Source organism: Myxocyprinus asiaticus, chromosome 12, assembly GCF_019703515.2.
Source record: "Myxocyprinus asiaticus isolate MX2 ecotype Aquarium Trade chromosome 12, UBuf_Myxa_2, whole genome shotgun sequence".
Taxonomy (NCBI): domain Eukaryota; kingdom Metazoa; phylum Chordata; class Actinopteri; order Cypriniformes; family Catostomidae; genus Myxocyprinus; species Myxocyprinus asiaticus.
Window position 1 is genome coordinate 6,073,461 of NC_059355.1, and position 18,291 is coordinate 6,091,751.

At 40.1% G+C, this 18,291-nt stretch overlaps 1 protein-coding gene, 1 long non-coding RNA gene and 1 pseudogene across 4 annotated transcripts in view; 1 reads left to right on the forward strand and 2 right to left on the reverse strand.

Annotated features, from left to right (window-relative positions):
* Positions 1-3,091, forward strand: part of LOC127448924 (potassium voltage-gated channel subfamily H member 7-like) — a 117,356-nt gene extending 114,265 nt beyond the window's left edge. For all 3 annotated transcript variants that reach the window (XM_051711879.1, XM_051711881.1, XM_051711880.1), the window contains one exon: positions 557-3,091. In XM_051711879.1, coding sequence (XP_051567839.1) covers positions 557-838 — 282 coding nt within the window. In that variant the 3' untranslated portion in view covers positions 839-3,091. The remainder of the gene's footprint in view (positions 1-556) is intronic.
* Positions 2,337-18,291, reverse strand: part of LOC127449532 (dynein beta chain, ciliary-like) — a 39,865-nt pseudogene continuing 23,910 nt past the window's right edge.
* Positions 6,272-8,450, reverse strand: LOC127448950 (uncharacterized). Its single transcript, XR_007898611.1, has 4 exons — positions 8,316-8,450; positions 8,096-8,194; positions 7,530-7,688; positions 6,272-7,443 (listed from the first exon to the last, which is right to left on the reverse strand). It is a non-coding gene; the product is annotated as an uncharacterized LOC127448950 (long non-coding RNA).

Genomic DNA, 18,291 nt, shown 5'->3' on the forward strand with positions numbered 1-18,291 from the left:
ATGGTAGAAGGGTGACAAACATACCAATTCACCGCAACTCTCTCCCTCTGATTCCCTGTCACGTGGAGCTTGCTTAATTAAAAACAGTAGTACCAAGTGATCATAAACAATTGTAAAAGAGTGATTTAGGATGTGATTCATGGAGTAACTTAAGAATGCAAGTACAGTTCCTATCTACTTAAATGGGAAAAGACTGAAATCTCTAAATCTGTAGGTCAAGATTGCGCTTTAAAAAACCATCTCAAATCAGCAATAAAATCTGACAAAATGGTATTTAACTCAAATCACACTTATTAAAGAGGCTGGTCCAGTACACATTCACTTTCTTGGGTTAAAAAAATAAATAAATAAAAAATTGGTCAGTGACTATTAAAAAAGGCATTTGGCACTTTTAACTGAAAGGCAGGACTTACAGTCCTACAGCTGCCATATTGAGTGTTGCAATTTCTACAAATGGCACATCTTATCCTCATACTGTCTCTTACATTTTTCCATGCAGTGTGCTCTGGTTATACTGCATTTTTTTGTCATCTCAGTATGTCTGCTTTTTATGCAGAATCCTGATCAGGAGAAGGCCTGCACCAAAGCCAAAGACTCAATGCCTGCTGTTACCAAGGAGATGACCTACGATGTCAGCACAACGACCCCACTGGTGACAGACCTAGAGTGGGGGGCAGAGCTAGTGCTGAAGCCAATGGAAAATGAGCCCTTGGCATCACAGCAGCCAAGATCTCTTCAGCTGTCCAACAGACAAGCATCCCTCCCAGATTCGCCACCTGGCAGCGGCATTTCAGGGCTCCACAGGCCCTCCTCCGATCCTGGACTTCCAGGGCAGTAACATATGATCAAATATTATAGTTTTAATATATTACAAACTGGTAGTAAAGCAAAATATCAATTCCATTAAAGGCAGAATTCTTAGGGGAAAATAAGATCAATTTTGAAAGGATAGTTCACCCAAAAATGACAATTCTGTTATCATTTGTTCACCCTTGTGTTGTTCCAAACCCATATGACTTTCTAGGAAGAATGTTAGCCTCAGTCACCATTAATTTTCATTGTATCAGAAAAAAAAAAAATACAATGAAAGTGAATGGTGACTGAGGTTGTCGTTCTGCCTAACGCCTGTGTTCCATGGAAGAAAGAAAGAAGAGGGTAAATGAGTAAATGATGACCATTTTTATTTTGGGCTGAACCTATCCCTTTAATAATTTCTAATTATTGTTAGCTTTGAATGATTATAATCTGCATTTTAAGTAAGAAGGCCTTATAGAGAAGGGGGCATCCTCCTATAGGCTTCTAATGTGTAACTATGCGTAGACAGAACAAAATCTACAGCTCAACCTCCTCCCTTCACAGTAACAGCTCAGGGTAGAGAACGCAAAACAAAACGAGTCTTATGCAAAGAACTTGAAAATTACCTTTCCTGTCCCATATATTTACCAATCAAATATAGTAGTGAAACAAAAGCAGGTAAACAGAAGCATTAGCATGAACTCTGTAGGAATCTATTTAAAGGTTATTTTGTGTGTGTGTTTTTTAAGTAAATATGTAAATGGAATGATGCAACCATGATAATGAAAGAAAGATGCATGCTGGGAAAAAAATGCAGTGTTTATTTTTTTGCATGTTTCTTAAAAGATACGCATTGGTAATCAAACGCAATGAGCTCGTTTTTTGTCCCTATATCACCTATTTGAGATTTATATATGTAATGTATTTATTTACTTAACTATGAATTTCCTGGTATTCAGGAAGAATCTTTACTTGAACTGAACTCTGCAAAGCCTCATCATTAAAACAGGTCATCATCTCAGAATATCACATTATTCTAACCCATATCAGCCATTCACAGTTTAGTACATTCAACAACACATTGTCCCTTGAGAGCCAAGTAAGCATTTGAACTGTCAGTATTGCGATATTGTCTCAGTATTGAATTTGACAAGATTTTAATCCAAGTGAATTGCTCATATGATCAAACTCGCAGTTTTTTGGCCCTCAGAATGCCTTGTACACTTTGTGTTTCAGATGCTTTTTCTCATTTCTTTCTATGATGCAATGTCATTTTAGGACTAAACACCACCTGCGTGATATGCTGGTTCTTATACTCTCCAGCTGTAGCAGTGTTATTTATTTTTAGCTGTATGACTTTATCTAGATAATTTGATCCGAGAGATGCAGGTGAAGGTAAAACCCCCAACCTTTAGCTGTTGTAGCAGCTGTGCTCCCTGGCCTTCCAAAAACACACATTTTAACACAATCCATAAAAACGCACACTCTAGTATAACATCACATGAGTTCATGTGTAGAAGGACTGCATGTTTTAACCAAAGTTAGTTAGAAGTATTAATCATTTAATCCACAATTAATGAGATGCATTGAAACACACTGTCTTCCTAGTATCAGATAAAATTAAATAAAAAATAGACAAAAAAAGAGCAGAAAAATGTATGCATTTCTTAATTTACTAGTTTATTCTCTTAGGGCCACCAGATTTAGAGCGTGAAAATGAATAAGATTGGGAGGCTGGAACCTGGAGGCTGAGCATTGCGACATATCAGTGTATTTGATAGAGCTCTAAATTCTCACACTGTAGCATAGCCTGGCAGGGCATTAGCTGTGATCACAGCATGCTTTGACTTAACAGTTTCCTGTGATATGGTCCAAATCATGTCTCATGTTTCAGTAAGTTGGCCGAAGCAGGTTTGCCTTAGGGGTGCTTCTGGGACATGGCCAGGACACATGCCAGTGCGGGAAGAGAGCAAGAGAGGGATATGATTCTATTGCGATCTTTTGCACAAACACTTTAAAACATCTTTTTAAAACTAGTGCTGTTCACAGAATTGTTTTTAAGCATTTTTTTAAAATGTTTGACACTGTATTTTATATAATGCAGCCCATAACAGCTGGTTAGAATGTTTTCTTCCTTGGGTATATTGGTTTGTATTATATTTATGCTGTATAATGTGAATATTACAAGAGTTAAATTCAACGCACAACTGTGTAAATTAATAAAGGACAGAATGCTTAATTTACAACACTGCACAAGATTATTTGCATCTTTTAAATGAAGTGCACACTTTAGGGTTTGTACACACACAAGACAGCTTAAATCTGAAAGAATAACATGGAAAATACTGTATAACTAAGAAGACACTTTTTTCTCCTCAACCTCCATCTGCAAAGTCTTTTGGAAGCAAGTCAGTTCAATCTTGGTATCGCTCCTGGATAACTATTTTCTAGTCAAGTACCCTTGAATCAGCCTAAATAAGGAAAGACTTAAATCTGTGTGTGCCAAGCAAGTTTCAATTATATGTCAAATCACCAATCAACTTTGACAATGGGTCAACATTTTTGCATCTCTTGCAGAAATCAGCCAAATATATTAAATGTTTTTTTTTGTTGTAGTTTTTTTTGCTTCAGCTAATGCACATGCTCAATGTAGAGCAGAAAGACAAAGTGATGCCTTTGCCAAAAAGGCAATTGGCTCTTGATTAAATGATGGGATTTCCTTTCAGCAAGCCACCATAACGTGGCCCCAAAAAGTATTTGCACACTTAATAAGGTCAAATTGCATTTTGACATGTACAGTACATGTCCATAGTTAATAAAAAAAAAAAAAAAGGTTAAGCAGCATTTGTTTGCAGAGTCCATTTGCTTTTATATTTTGATAATCTAATGCAATTGCATTCGTACATTTTTAAATTGTGACTTAAAAGGAATATTCTGGGTTTAAAACAAGCTAAGCTCAGTTGACACCATTTGCGGCATAATATTGATTACCACAAAAAAATTATTTGGACTCAACCCTCCTTTTCTTTAAAAAGCACAAATGGAGGTTAGAGTGAGGCACTTACAATGGAAGTGAATGAGGCCAGTTTTTGGAGGGTTTAAAAGGCAGAAATGTGAAGAATTATAATATTATGTATAAAACTTGTGCATTATTTGAGCTGTAAAGTTGTTTAAATCGTAATCTTCACATTCGCTTTACAGTTTATGGCGTTATGTCGTCATGGCAACAAAATTGTAAATTTGGATGTAACTTCACAGACAGCAATTTTATCAAACTAAAATCATGTTAACACAGATATTGTTTACATCTTGTGGCTATACTTTTGAAACAGCAAGTTTTTGTACATTAATGGATTGGCCCCCATTCACTTCCATTGTAAGTGTCTCACTGTAACCCAGATATTTTTCTTTCTTTTTTTTTTCTCCCCAATTCGCAATGTGTTCAAAGTCCTCGTGGTGGTGTTGTGACTCGCCTCAATCCAGGTGGCAGAGGACAAATCTCAGTTGCCTCCGCGTCTGAGACCGTCAATCCATGCATCTTATCACGTGGCTTGTTGAGCGCGTTACTGTGGAGACCTAGCGCATGTGGAGGCTCACGCTATCCTCCATGGCATCCATGCACAACTCACCACACGCCCCACCGAGAGCGAGAACCACATTATAGCGACCACGAGGAGGTTAACCCAATGTGACTCCACCCTAGCAACCGGGCCAATTTGGTTGCTAAGGAAGCCTGACTGGAGTCACTCAGCACGCACTGGATTTGAACTTGCGACTCCAGGTGTGGTAGTCAGTGTCTTTACTTGCTGAGCTACCCAGGCCCCTGATTTTTTGCTCTTTTTAAAGAAACATTAATATAATATTTTGTGGATACCAACATTATGCCACAAATGCTGTTGATTGAGATGAACTTGTATTGAACCCGGAATATTCCTTAAGTGTCTCTTTTTGGTGCCACTGAACTGGGTGTTACGATTATGCCAAATCTTTTCTTATACTAGTGAACTGTCTCCTCATACTGTATCTATCTGTCACAGACACAATCTTTTTTCAAAATATTTCCTTCCTACAGGCACACTCACATTCAAACACTGTCATCTCTAAGTGTATTTTTGTGTCTCAGACACTAAGCAGCGGTGCGACCCCTGCGAGAACCCATTTAGCTGGCCTCTCTCTAGTCTTCAGACTGAAGGTCCAGACAAACGTGTTAGCACATAGTTTGGTCTTATAGACGGGGCACTCATAGGTGTTGTGAGTCTCCTGTCGGTCATTTGGGATGGCTTGCACTGTTACAACAGTCATGCTGGGAGTTAATTCCTTCAGACGTGCCTCTGCAATTGTCCCGCCCTGAATATCCCAGCGTACACCTGCAGACACAAGCACAGACTTAAGACTCAATTGCACACATATAACTCATACAACAAGCAAGAGCATTTTGATTGGCTGGGGATTCTGACTGGCTAACAGAATCAGCCCAAGACTGGCTAAAGCTGCTGTTTCTGCATTGTGACTGGATGAAAGATACAAACCCTCCATGTAAAGGCCGTAGACGTAGACTCCCTCTCTGGCTGGCTGGTTACATTTTTCTTTAAACTTCTTGGTCACATCCACCGTCGGGTTCATTTTGGCCATTGGCCATTCATTCTTGCGTGCCAAACTCTGCATCACAGCTGCATAGACAACAAATGTGTGTGGTGTTTATGATTGATGAAAATGCACATTTCAGACTTGGAAAAATGGGCAACTCTTGCAGTGGGGACAACATTTCTAAAAAAAGGCCCCAAGAAGAATAGAACATTTCATGGGAATGCCCCCAGAGAAAAATATGTTTTAATTTGATATATATATATATATATATATATAAATAAAGTGTATTGGTGTAAAGTAATTTTAATTTGCATTAAAAGCAATACCTATTAGAAATACCTGTTACCTGTTAGAAAAGATTGACAGTTAAATAAAGCAGAGATCCAGACCACACTAGGCAGTGACAGATCCTGAGTCCAGCTGTCCAACTCTCTACAGCGGAGTAACACATCATTATACCTAAAAGGACCCACAGACAGGTACACGCATATATATACATTGGTACCATTAGACACAAACCTAGTGAGCAGAATACCTAGGCAAAATTTTTAAGAAGGATATCAAGCATAGCAATAGTTCAGGCAGGCCGCGGTAGGCACAGCTCAGCATCAGCTGACCTACTTCCTCCAACCCCAGTAGTCTCTCTATCAAGGGTGGCCTATATATATTCATCAGAGCCATTCCTTTCACACTAGCCAAGCAATTGACAACAAACCCACCTCCCAGCTCTACCTTCCATATGCATTAGTCTCCATTGTCCATCCGTTTTATAGCTTTATCCAGCCTTGATGTTCTCGTGCACTCTTCTGTCCTGTTGCTTTATGTTCCAGGTGTCAGCTATCATGACCAGATCTTCTAAGCAGCCCAGATGTGTCACCTTCTGAGCAAAAAACAGAAATCGAGGTTACAGTGAGGCACTTACAATGGAAGTGAATGGGGGCAAATTTTTGAACGTTAAATAATCACTGTTTCACAAGTATAACCACAAGACATAAACAATATGCGTGTAAACATGATTTTAGAATGATAAAATAGCTTACCAACCTTTTCTGTGTAAAGTTATAGCCAATTTTACAACTTCGTTACCATGACGATGTAATGTCAACAAACCATAAAATCCTAAAAGGACTGTAATAATTAAAATTTAAACAACTTTACAGCTCAAATAATACACGAGTTTTAACAGAAGAATGAATGTAAGTGCTTTTATAGAATTATAAGCTTCACATTTCTGCCTTTAAACCCTTCAAAAATTGGCCTCATTCACTTCCACTGTAAGTGCCTCACTGTAACCTCCATTTTTGCTTTTTTAAAGAAAAGGAGGAATAAGTCAAAATTAATATTATGCCACAAATGCAGTTGATTGAGCTTAACTTGTATTGAACCTGGAATATTCCTCTTAGTCAGGATCTGATCAACATGTAAAGCAACCAAAATTAATTTTGTTTTGGCATGCCATTCGAAATCAATGACACCACACTAATAGACCAGTGTGGAAAAATTCAAATCGTGCAGCAGTCTCAGTGAACGTCTGTACCAAAGCAATTTGTGACAAATGTGTGTAGACTTGTGATCAGAATTTGTCTGTTCAAAATTAAAAAGATGTTTCATAAAAAAACAGTGGAAAACAAAGTGGAATATACAGTTATGCCTGTGAATATCTAGTTTACTTTTTATTAAGTAAACTAGATTTTTACTATGAATTCCTTTCAAAGATTTGATGCCACAGACCTGGCAATTTTTGGCAAATGCAGTGATTAGTACTTTCTTCGAAAGCACCTATTGTAGCAACTCAGATCCAGGTAAATACAACTTTGTTTAAAGGCAGACTGCTAAAAATCTCCTCGAGGTTGTGCATTGGCCGATTAGACCTGCTGGAACAGAATACAAACATACACACACACTCACCTTCGGCCCCAAGTAGATAAGCATGTTCATACGCTCACACTCCTAGAAACACACCAGAATGTACGCCGATCACTCTGCTGTTTTGGATGAGATGTCAGACATGTTGTACTCTTCGGGTAATTTCTCCAAGATGTCATCCAAGATGGTTTTCACCTGAAATAACCATGATTTAGACCTTTGTTCAAAGCCTTCAGCTGTTGTAGCATGTAAAACAAAACTTCCAAAGTTCAGCAAAGGACCTTCTCTTCAGTAGTCTGTGAGGCTCCTTCGCCCATGTTGGAGTCTTGGGACTGCAGCTTCAGCAGAGTGTGGAAGAGGTTGTCTGATGTCACTGTCAGAAACTCAGTTTCAGCGTTTGGATGCAGCCCGTAATGCACAGGGCTTTCGTGGGGCAGCATCTCATCAATGTAAGCGTGGTAACAAGAAGACAAGAGGAAGTTTTAGTTGATGTGTGTTTGTCAGATAACTGTTTGTCAGGAGCCTTTGGAGTGCTGATTTCAGCACCATGGATAGTACCAATGCTTTTTTACAGTTATTTTTATTGACACAGCTAGAGTGGATTTTCATTTGTATGCCAGTTATCAATCCATAAAATTACAGCACTTGAAAGATTATATTTTTAAGGAAAAATATTTCTTGAATCAGGCAAAATTTACTTGATTTCTTTCAAGTTTAGTTTCTTTTGTGAACTTTTACAAGTTATTGTGCCTCGATTTTCAGCATGTAGGTTGGCCAGCATGCCAATGGGTGGCTCATTGTTAATTTTGATGACATTTTCCAGAATGCCCTGAGGAATGATGTGTACCTGAGGGGTTGGAGAAGGTTCTGCACTCATAAACACTCTGTAGTCTTGGTGACTGTTCTCACAGCAATGCTCTAGAAGCTCCTTGAGACTGCCCAGCCACTTCGCCACCAGGTGAATGTTTTAGAAAATATAAAAGCAAATTAACACATGCATATGATTAGGATATATGCATTAAATGACAAAAATATATAATATACAGATAAAACACCCACAAACACACCTGTAGAATGACCCAGTGGCCCTCTTTTGAAAGCCTTATCCATTGCCAGTTCAGCCACTGATTCCTGGCCCTGTCCTAAAGACACATAATTAAGCTTCCCCAGGTCTATAGTGAAGCCAAGCTTCTTCCCTAAACACATTAAATACAAACATATGCACACAGAAATACACTCAATTGATTACACAGACTTTTACAAAAATAAGGCCAATTCTGATTTTTAGGCATATTCCTTTCAACTCTGTTTAGTTTTTCATAGTTAGAAAAATACAATCTACAGTATTGCATTCATAAATGGCTTGAATCGTATTATTGTAGAAAGTGTCAACATGCAATGCATGTTAGAGCAAGCACAAAAACACTCAATAAGCTACACAGTAGCAGTCAAAAATGACCTAAAGCTCACTTTCACACGTTAACTGTGGAAGCTTCTGGCTTGCGATGAAAGAGCTGGTGTGATTTTTAACCCAGGAACTCGACATCTTTAAGAGGGTCCACTCCGGGGGACAGGATGAAGAACACAGAGGAAGCAGGACCATACTCTTTAAACAAGCGTGCAAACTCCATCTTCCTGCCCTCAGTGAACTGCATGTGCAGTTTCTCTTCCACAATGTTCCTTCACAGACACACACCATACCTTTCATCATTGTGTTCATCATACACATTATCAGCAAAACTTCTGCCCCACTAACATCTTTAAAAGGAATTGCAAAAATATTGTTTGACTCTTACAAACTCATAATCTTGCCTCAAACTAATGCCATTGGTGGAGCCAGTGTTGCTATATCTGGCTGGTCAGGATGCTCCAACAGTGTTTTGATCGCACCACAGTGTTTACACTTTTCAGGGAGTGGCTTGCTTACAGTTTTCTATGCATATTAAGCTGGGATAGGAGAAAGAATTTTATCATTGAAAAATGATATAGTTTAATAAACACATAGGAAATATTTCACACTTACCGGACAGCGTATGTCATCCTGTCGGGTCTTAGAGTTTTTGAAGTGAACTCTTGCTTTTCCATTCCTGTGGGAGCTTCTCTTTCTCTGGGCACTCTGACTCCACCACTTTCTTCCAACGTTTGGGAAAACCCTCGATGTCCCGCTCCAGACCGCGGAACTCATCTGTGAAACTTATGGTCTGCAGGCAGTGTTAAAGGGTTAGGTCAATCAAAAATGAAAATTCTCTCATCATTTACTCACCCTCATGCCATCCCAGATGTGTATGACTTTCTTTATACTGCAGAACTCAAACAAAGGTTTTTAGAAGAATATCTCAGCTCTTTAGGTCCATATGATGCAAGTGAATGGTGACAAAAATGTTGAAGCTCCATAAAGCACATAAAGGCAGCATAAAAACTCCAGTGGTTTAATCCATGTCTTCTGAAGCGATGCAATCGGTTTTGGGTGAGAACTGACCAAAATGTAACTCCTTTTTCACCATAAATCTTGACATCAGCAGTCTCCTTGGCGATAACGATTTCAAGCTCAGTTACACTTCCTAGCGCCATCTACCACTCTGTGTATGCGTCAATCACTAGAAAGTGTAATCGAGCTTGAAATCATGATCATGCCTATAAACGATAATGAAAAGAGTTACATTTTGGTCTGTTCTCATCCAAAACTGTTTGGACCCAACATGGATTTAACCACTGATGTCATATGAATTACTTTTATGATGCCTTTAAGTGCTTTTTGGAGCAGTAAAGTTTTGGTCACCATTCACTTGCATTGTATGGACCTACAGAGCAGAAATATTATCCTAAAAACCTTAATTTGTGTTCAGAAGAAGAAAGAAAGTGAGTAAATAATGAGAGAATTTAAATTTTTGGGTGAACTATTTCTTTAAGCTCGTCAACAAAATTACAGACAAGAATATTTTAATTTTGTCAACAATAACGAAGACGTTAAGAAAAATATGCATCATGGCGATAAATAAACTACACTATATTGCCAAAAGTATTCGCTCACCCATCCAAATAATTGAATTCAGGTGTTCCAATCACTTCCATGGCCACAGGTGTATAAAATGAAGCACCTAGGCATGCAGACTGCTTCTACAAACATTTGTGAAAGAATGGGCCGCTCTCAGGAGCTCAGTGAATTCCAGCATGGTACTGTGATAGGATGCCACCTGTGCAACAAGTCCAGTCGTGAAATTTCCTCACTACTAAATATTCCACAGTCAACTGTCAGTGGTATTATAACAAAGTGGAAGCGATTGGGAATGACAGCAACTCAGCCACGAAGTGGTAGGCCACGTAAAATGACAGAGCGGGGTCAGCGGTTGCTGAGGCGCATAGTGCGCAGAGGTCGCCAACTTTCTGCAGAGTCAATCGCTACAGACCTCCAAAGTTCATGTGGCCTTCAGATTAGCTCAAGAACAGTGCGTAGAGAGCTTCATGGAATGGGTTTCCATGGCCGAGCAGCTGCATCCAAGCCATACATCACCAAGTGCAATGCAAAGCGTCGGATGCAGTGGTGTAAAGCACGCCGCCACTGGACTCTAGAACAGTGGAGATGCGTTCTCTGGAGTGACGAATCACGCTTCTCCATCTGGCAATCTGATGGACGAGTCTGGGTTTGGCGGTTGCCAGGAGAACGGTACTTGTCTGACTGCATTGTGCCAGCTGTGAAGTTTGGTGGAGGGGGGATTACGGTGTGGGGTTGTTTTTCAGGAGCTGGGCTTGGCCCCTTAGTTCCAGTGAAAGGAACTCTGAATGCTTCAGCATACCAAGAGATTTTGGACAATTCCATGCTCCCAACTTTGTGGGAACAGTTTGGGGATGGCCCCTTCCTGTTCCAACATGACTGCGCACCAGTGCACAAAGCAAGGTCCATAAAGACATGGATGAGCGAGTTTGGTGTGGAAGAACTTGATTGGCCTGCACAGAGTCCTGACCTCAACCCGATAGAGCACCTTAGGTATGAATTAGAGTGAAGACTGCGAGACAGGCCTTCTCGTCCATCATCAGTGTCTGACCTCACAAATGCGCTTCTGGAAGAATGGTCAAAAATTCCCATAAACACACTCCTAAACCTTGTGGAAATCCTTCCCAGAAGAGTTGAAGCTGTTATAGCTGCAAAGGGTGGGCCGACGTCATATTAAACCCTATGGATTAAGAATGGGATGTCACTTAAGTTCATATGCGTCTAAAGGCAGATGAGCGAATACTTTTGGCAATATAGTGTATTTAAATTCAAAAATAATGTTGACGAAAATATGAAAAGAAAAAATAATACAGCAAGATATTAACAGTGCACAACCAGAAGTAGAGAAACGTCTGTTTTTAGAAGAAGAAACATCTAGAAAGAATTGCTTCATGTAATCCAATAATTAATATGTTGGGTATTTCCCCACTTGAGCTGCGTAAACAGAAAGAACACCGGCAAAACGAACCGCTTTACAAACTAGTTAATTACCTCATTAAAACACATCCTATTCATACGTGAGATTATTCACTATATCCACAACAAAAACAGTATAATATTACAACTTACATTTGCAGAGACAATGAAGTGAATGAACAGATGAACTTGAACTATAGTTACGTGATAGTCATTATAGTTACTTTAACAGCACTCCAGGTAGAGTTGGACAGGAAGTCGAGAGGGCTGACGTAATGTTGAAACGCAACAGGAAGTTCAATTCTCGAGGATCCACCTCTTTACTCATCAGCAACAACTGATACACACAAATGCACAATGGTCCTGTTTACACCTGGTATTAACATCAATCTCAGGTGATACGACCACAAGTGGTCAGCCAAGACACATTGCTACTTACACCTGGTTGTAATCTGCATCTCAAATGTGTCTTCTATGACCACCTGTGATCAGATTTCATCATGGGTGTGTAATTACATAACAGCACACATCACTATGTCACTGTCTTACTTAATCAAACACAAAAAGTTGCTTTTAAAACTCTTATTTAAGTACAGTTGTTGATTGACAGTTGAGCAGGATTAGCGTTTACACCTCTATTGCAATGTTGTCATGTGCATTTTCGAGTACCTCCGAGTATGGTTTGAGTGATTGAATAATCAAACATTCTGGACCCTATTTACACCTGTTTTTAGGGCTGTCCACTAGTGATCAAATCGCCTGAAACATATCTTAATGTCAGGTATAAATGGGGTCAGATTTTATGAAATACTTAGTTTTGACAATGCCCGTCTAATATAATGGAAATAATATGTGTGCATATGTGTGTGTGTTACCTGAAAGGTAAGCTGTGCTGCATACATGAGCTTGTCTCTCTCAAACTAGCCTCTGTTGATGTAATTAAATGTAGAGAAGGTGATGCAATCTATCAGCATGTTCACACGAGTCTTGACATCTGAACAGACATCTGAACAGACATCTCCATTCTGCACAGCCTTATGGAACACAACATTAAATGCCTGCAGGGAGAAGATAATGCACACATTAGAGAAACTATGTTAAATATCTGTATAAAAAGACAGTTAACAAGAAATCTCACAAGATGCACATACACGAACACTCACACACAAATGCATACACACTACATCAAACAAGGGCATACCTTGAGGGGAAAACTGGTACATGTGGTTGATCTTGTTAAGGTTATTGATGATGAAGTAGAGGAGGGACGCTCTGACAGCTATGGGCCGGTAGTGTTCACGAGCCTCGTTAATCTTCACCTCATTAACTTTCGCTTCCAGCACCTACAAAACACAAAAGCTGAATCAGACACATTCTGCAAAACAGGGCCATTCCTGAGCATATGGGGGCACTAAGCGAAATCCTACTTGGAGGCACCCCAGGATCCAGGCCCATCCATTTGTATATAAAAGTTTTAGTATATAAAAAAAACACCTTGCTTTGCGGGACCCCCTGGTGACTCAAGGGCCCTAAGCGGCAGCTAATACCGCTTATAGCTAGAAACGGCCTTGCTGCAAAAAGAGATGAAATAAGAACATACCTAAAAATAAATGACAATGACAGCAAATAAAAACTCTACATCTCTGGCTTTTCTGACTTTCAGGGAAACTTGGTTAAAAAAATCTGTAAAAGCTTTGTTCCAGTACCTAGTGAGCTGCCCACTTATGCAGCATTTTAAGTCACTATAGGCTCCCAAGGTAAAAGCCTGTTACAAAATAATGCTGCCTTATAAGCACTAAGCAGTACTGGGTAGTAACGGATTACATGTAATCATGATTATATAATCAGATTACAAAAAATTAAGAATTTGTTAATAGATTACATTACATTTTTTTAAATACTTGTAATCAGATTAGTTACTACTTTTTTGGTCAAATGGATTACATGATTACATATTAATCAGGCAACGGAAGTAAACTGTTCATAATTTACTGATCCCCCTTATTCTTATTCTTTTTTTAATCTTTAAATGACCTAAAACATGTAATCCAAAAGATTACATTATTGATTACAATTTTAGTCATAATTTGTAAAAAGTAGGCCTACCACGGAAAAAAACGGAAATTGACTTTCAATATTGCGGGGCAGATTCACTAAACAGTTGAGCCATTTTTGCGCGTGGTATTTCAGCGCAAAAACCTGCGTGTTATTCACTAACCACCAGCAATCTATTTTAGCAGGCGCAATCAGCACTGAAATTGCGCTGCATCTTGTGTATTTAAATGAAGTAATTGTCATTCCTTTCCGTGCAAACACGCCTCCTTTCTATGCAAATTAGGCTCATAGTAGATTGCGCTTCATTCACAAACAGTGTTGCCAACTTAGCGACTTTGTCGCTAGATTTAGCGACTTTTCAGACCTCTTTAGTGACTTTTATTCAAAAAAGCACCTAGCGACAAATCTAGCGACTTTTTGTGATTGATAGATATAGGGAATTAATAGGGTATTACAGTATGTACGGTAAGCACAGAGAAGCAAACACATGTAAAGGGCGGACACTATGCAAAATACAAATGAGACGCAATGACGTCACAAATATGCTAATTAGCGTATGACGTCATCTAGCTACATTTCAAGCAGGCTTTAGCTACTTTCCATTGAAACTAGTTGGCAACACTGTTCACAAAAGTTGCCTGGCGCAATTTAGATCGCGTTATTACCGCCAAATGAAAGTAGGCGGTAAAATTTATTTTATTTAAAAGAGACGCTTGTATACATTTTCAGCAGCTCATATCAGCAGTAAATAATCAAATGATGAAGAAGAGTGTTAAAACCTGCATATATCCAGATCCACAGTGTCGTCAAGCAGACGTTCGGCCTGTTAAAGAGATGATCCAGGTATCTGGATCAAAGTGATCTCGGACTGCAAGATCAGAATTGCGTGTGCAAATTGCGCTCAGCGGGGATATTGTGGCCACGTTTGTGCGTTGCCTGATCTGCATAATTCTTTAGTGAATCGAGCGCTAAACCAGAGCAGAGAGCGCATGCAAAAAACAGCGCTATTACCAGCAACAATTAATTATAAGTGAATTCTCCCGAGCCTTTTAGCAAGTCATGTCTCTCATGCACTTAAAAATAAGGAGCACTTTTTCTGTGGCATTCCCCTCTATAGAGTGTTGGTTGCAAATAGACATCCACACATGTTCAAACCTTAATCTCAATCTCCGCTGCTGTGTGTCTGGTGCCTTCCAGTTTCCCCACCAGAACATTGTCCCCTAGGAAGTTGCTCTTGGCCACTGTGACGTGTCAGTAACTCATCCTCCAGCTGCTTCAACTCTATTTTATTGGTTGTTTTAGTCAGCTCTGACTGCACACAAATACACACACATGAGAAACATTTAACTTATAAGGCGTTTTGTTGTTTAGTCAGGTCTTACTGGAGACACATACATGTCATCCCAAAATTATTATGGCCTGAATCTGGCCGCATTCCACTTGGGAGTTTGGCCCACATACCGCATGGAATTACGGTCCAAAATAGGCCCAAAAGCCACTTACCAAATGCAGGCCATATCCACCCAAGAGAGAAGCCAAAACGAAAACTCAGCCAAACTTATCCTGTCCCCCTTAAATTCCATAGTCTTTTCTTTATCATAAATTAAACCAAATATAATTACTACACCCAAACACAGAACTTTTTTTATGCTTGTATACGTGTAGGACGTAAACCTACGTATAAACTAAATATTTACGGAAGCCTCCGACCAGGAGTAACGGTTGGAATTAAAAAGCAGAATGATATTTTATGACATCAATGAGCTCATGTTTTGCGGGACAGGCTTCAATCCTTTCGACATACAGTATAATGTTGACATTTACACTCGTTTACCTTTATGAGAGAGAGAAATTTTACTTTTAAGCGGCTCTTCAGCATGTATGCATTCTAACGGTGCAGTTTTCAGGGTGCGTCACCCGGTGTCAAGTTTCGTTCTTGGTGGGGCGCGTGGTGAGTTGAGCATGAATGCCGCGGTGGATGGCATGAAGCCTCCACACGCGCTATGTCTCCGTGATGACGGGCTTAACAAGCCACGTGATAAGATACGCGGGTTGACGGTCTCAGACGCGGAGGCAGCTGGGATTCGTCCTCCGCCACCCAGACTGAGGCAAATCACTACGTGACCATGAGGACTTAAAAGCACATTGGGAATTGGGCATTCCAAATTGGGAGAAAAGGGGGAAAATAATCCACACACACAAAAAACAATTTTTTTATAAATGTCAATTTTTCCAGCCTGTTGTATAAGTATTTATTTATCACCCCTTATTTATTTTAGATACAGTTCCTATATATTGTTATTTACACATGGCAAATATACTATTTACTAAATCTACTTTTATTACGTATCGTATTTTAATGGGGATATAATTTATTACAGCTGACAGTTACTTGAGCAAACAAGGTTTGAACATCAACTGTAACAAGATCAAATTTAAGTTCACTGCTTTTTAAACTACTGTGTACAAATTTGAAGGTTGTTTACTGGATCAGTACAGGTAAATGGCATATTATGCAACTATGCATCACTTTCTGGAGAGCTTACGACCTATTAGCTAAATCTTGCCTTAAGAACAGGTGACGCAACCAAATTAAGCACTGACTTAGTTACAAACTAACTAGTAGTTAATAAGACCTTAGTGTGAACTTTACGTCCCAACTTGTGAGATTTTACGCACAACTGGTGCAACCCTACCCTGTTTACTACACTTCACGTGCTTATCTTGGGCATTTGACAGTCATTTGACAGAGTATCTTTTTTTTTTTTTTTGCATTTTGTTATATTGCAGCCTTATGCTAAAATGCCTTACTTTTTTTTTCACATCAATCTACACTCCATACCCCATAATAACAATTATGAAAAACTTTGCACATTTATTAAAAAGAAAAAACTGAAATATCACACTGAGATAAGTATTCAGACCCTTTGCTATGACACTTGAAATTTAGCTCAGATGCATCCCATTTCTGTGGATAATCTTTGAGATGTTTCTACACTTTGATTGGAGTCCACCTGTGGCAAATTCAGTTGATTGGACATAAGGATGTAACCACATATTCAGGATTGGGGGGGACCAGATGTAATTATTTAATAATCAACCATGTAAAAACCCATATCTGAAGTGTCATGATCCTGCTAATTTAGTCTTAGTTTATTCTTGTTGTGGCGGGATTATGACAGTCTCCTCCACCCATTGGTTATGTTTGTACATGTGCTTGTGTTTTTTCTCTCCTTCGTATCTCCCACAGGTGCCACTCAGCAGTGCAATCAGCATTGCACTGGCACAGCTGGTCCGCGCTGCTCGTTAATAGATCGGCGGCACCTGACTCCTATCTTCTTTTTCCCTTTTTAAACCCCTCTCATTTTCAGTCTTGTGCCAGATTGTTTTTGTGTCAGTCATAGTCAGTCAGTTCCTGTTCAGTCCTGTCTTCAGTCGGTTTATGTTTTTGCTTTGTGTTTGTTCTCCCCTGTGAGAGTTTTTGTTTTAGTTTTCTTTCTTGTTGGTTTTGTTCTTGTATTTTCAGTTTTCCTCCCATGTGAGAGGTTTTGTTTATATTCTTTTTTTTTTTTTTTTTAAATAAGCCCATTACACTTGCCTCCTGCATTTGGGTCCTTCCCTCACTTCAGGCTTTGGCATATTGTGACAGAACAATCAGGCCAGACTTGGACCCAGTGAAGGCAAGATGGGCATCTTCCTCTTCCCATCTCCCAGCCAGCCAAGTTCCAGCAACCAGCAGTTGGTCCAGCTCAACCAGCTCTATTCCCTCCGTGAAGAGGAGGGTGATGTTAGAGATTTCGCCTGCGAATTCCTCATTGCGGCGGACGAGCTGGATCTCAGCAAGGCTGAGCTTAAGGACATTTTTTACATCTGCCTTAAGGACCCTCTCAGTTCCTGGGAGATGGGAAGGCTGGGGTTCCTTTCTTTTTGGGAGATTGGGGATTACCTTTACCACCATAAGGAGTGGATAACCACTGAATATGGGTAGCCTCCCCCCTAAAAACACCCACACTCTCTCAATTAGTCAGAGCCCCAGTCCTCCGATGACCCGTAAACTGAGAAGGAGGAAGAACAGCACTGCCTCGGTCTGCCCAGCTAACCGCCAGGAGACAGCAACCGTTCCAGCTGCCGACCACCAGACAGTGACGTTCCCGCTGCTGACCGCCGGGAGGCGGAGGAGCCCGTTGCTGACCGCCTGGAGGCAGCAGCCATTCCCGCAACAGTGCTTCTTACCTTCTGGAAGATGAGGACACGGAGGCTGTTCCCCAGTCGCTGCCAGTGCTCACGGCCTGGGGGACTGGTCAGGGTTGAAGGAAAGCTGAATGCAGCAAAATACAGAGATATCCTCAATGAAAAACAGGTCCAGAGTGCTCAGGACCTCAGACTGGGCTGAAGGCTCACCTTCCAACAGGACAATGACCCTTAGCACACAGCCAAGACAAAGCAAGAGTGGCTTAGGGACAACTCTGTGATTGTCCTTGAGTAGCCAGAGCCCGGACTTGAACCCAATCGAACATCTCTGAGGCCTGAAAATGTCTGTGCATCAACGGTCCCTATCCAACCTGACAGAGCTTGAGAGG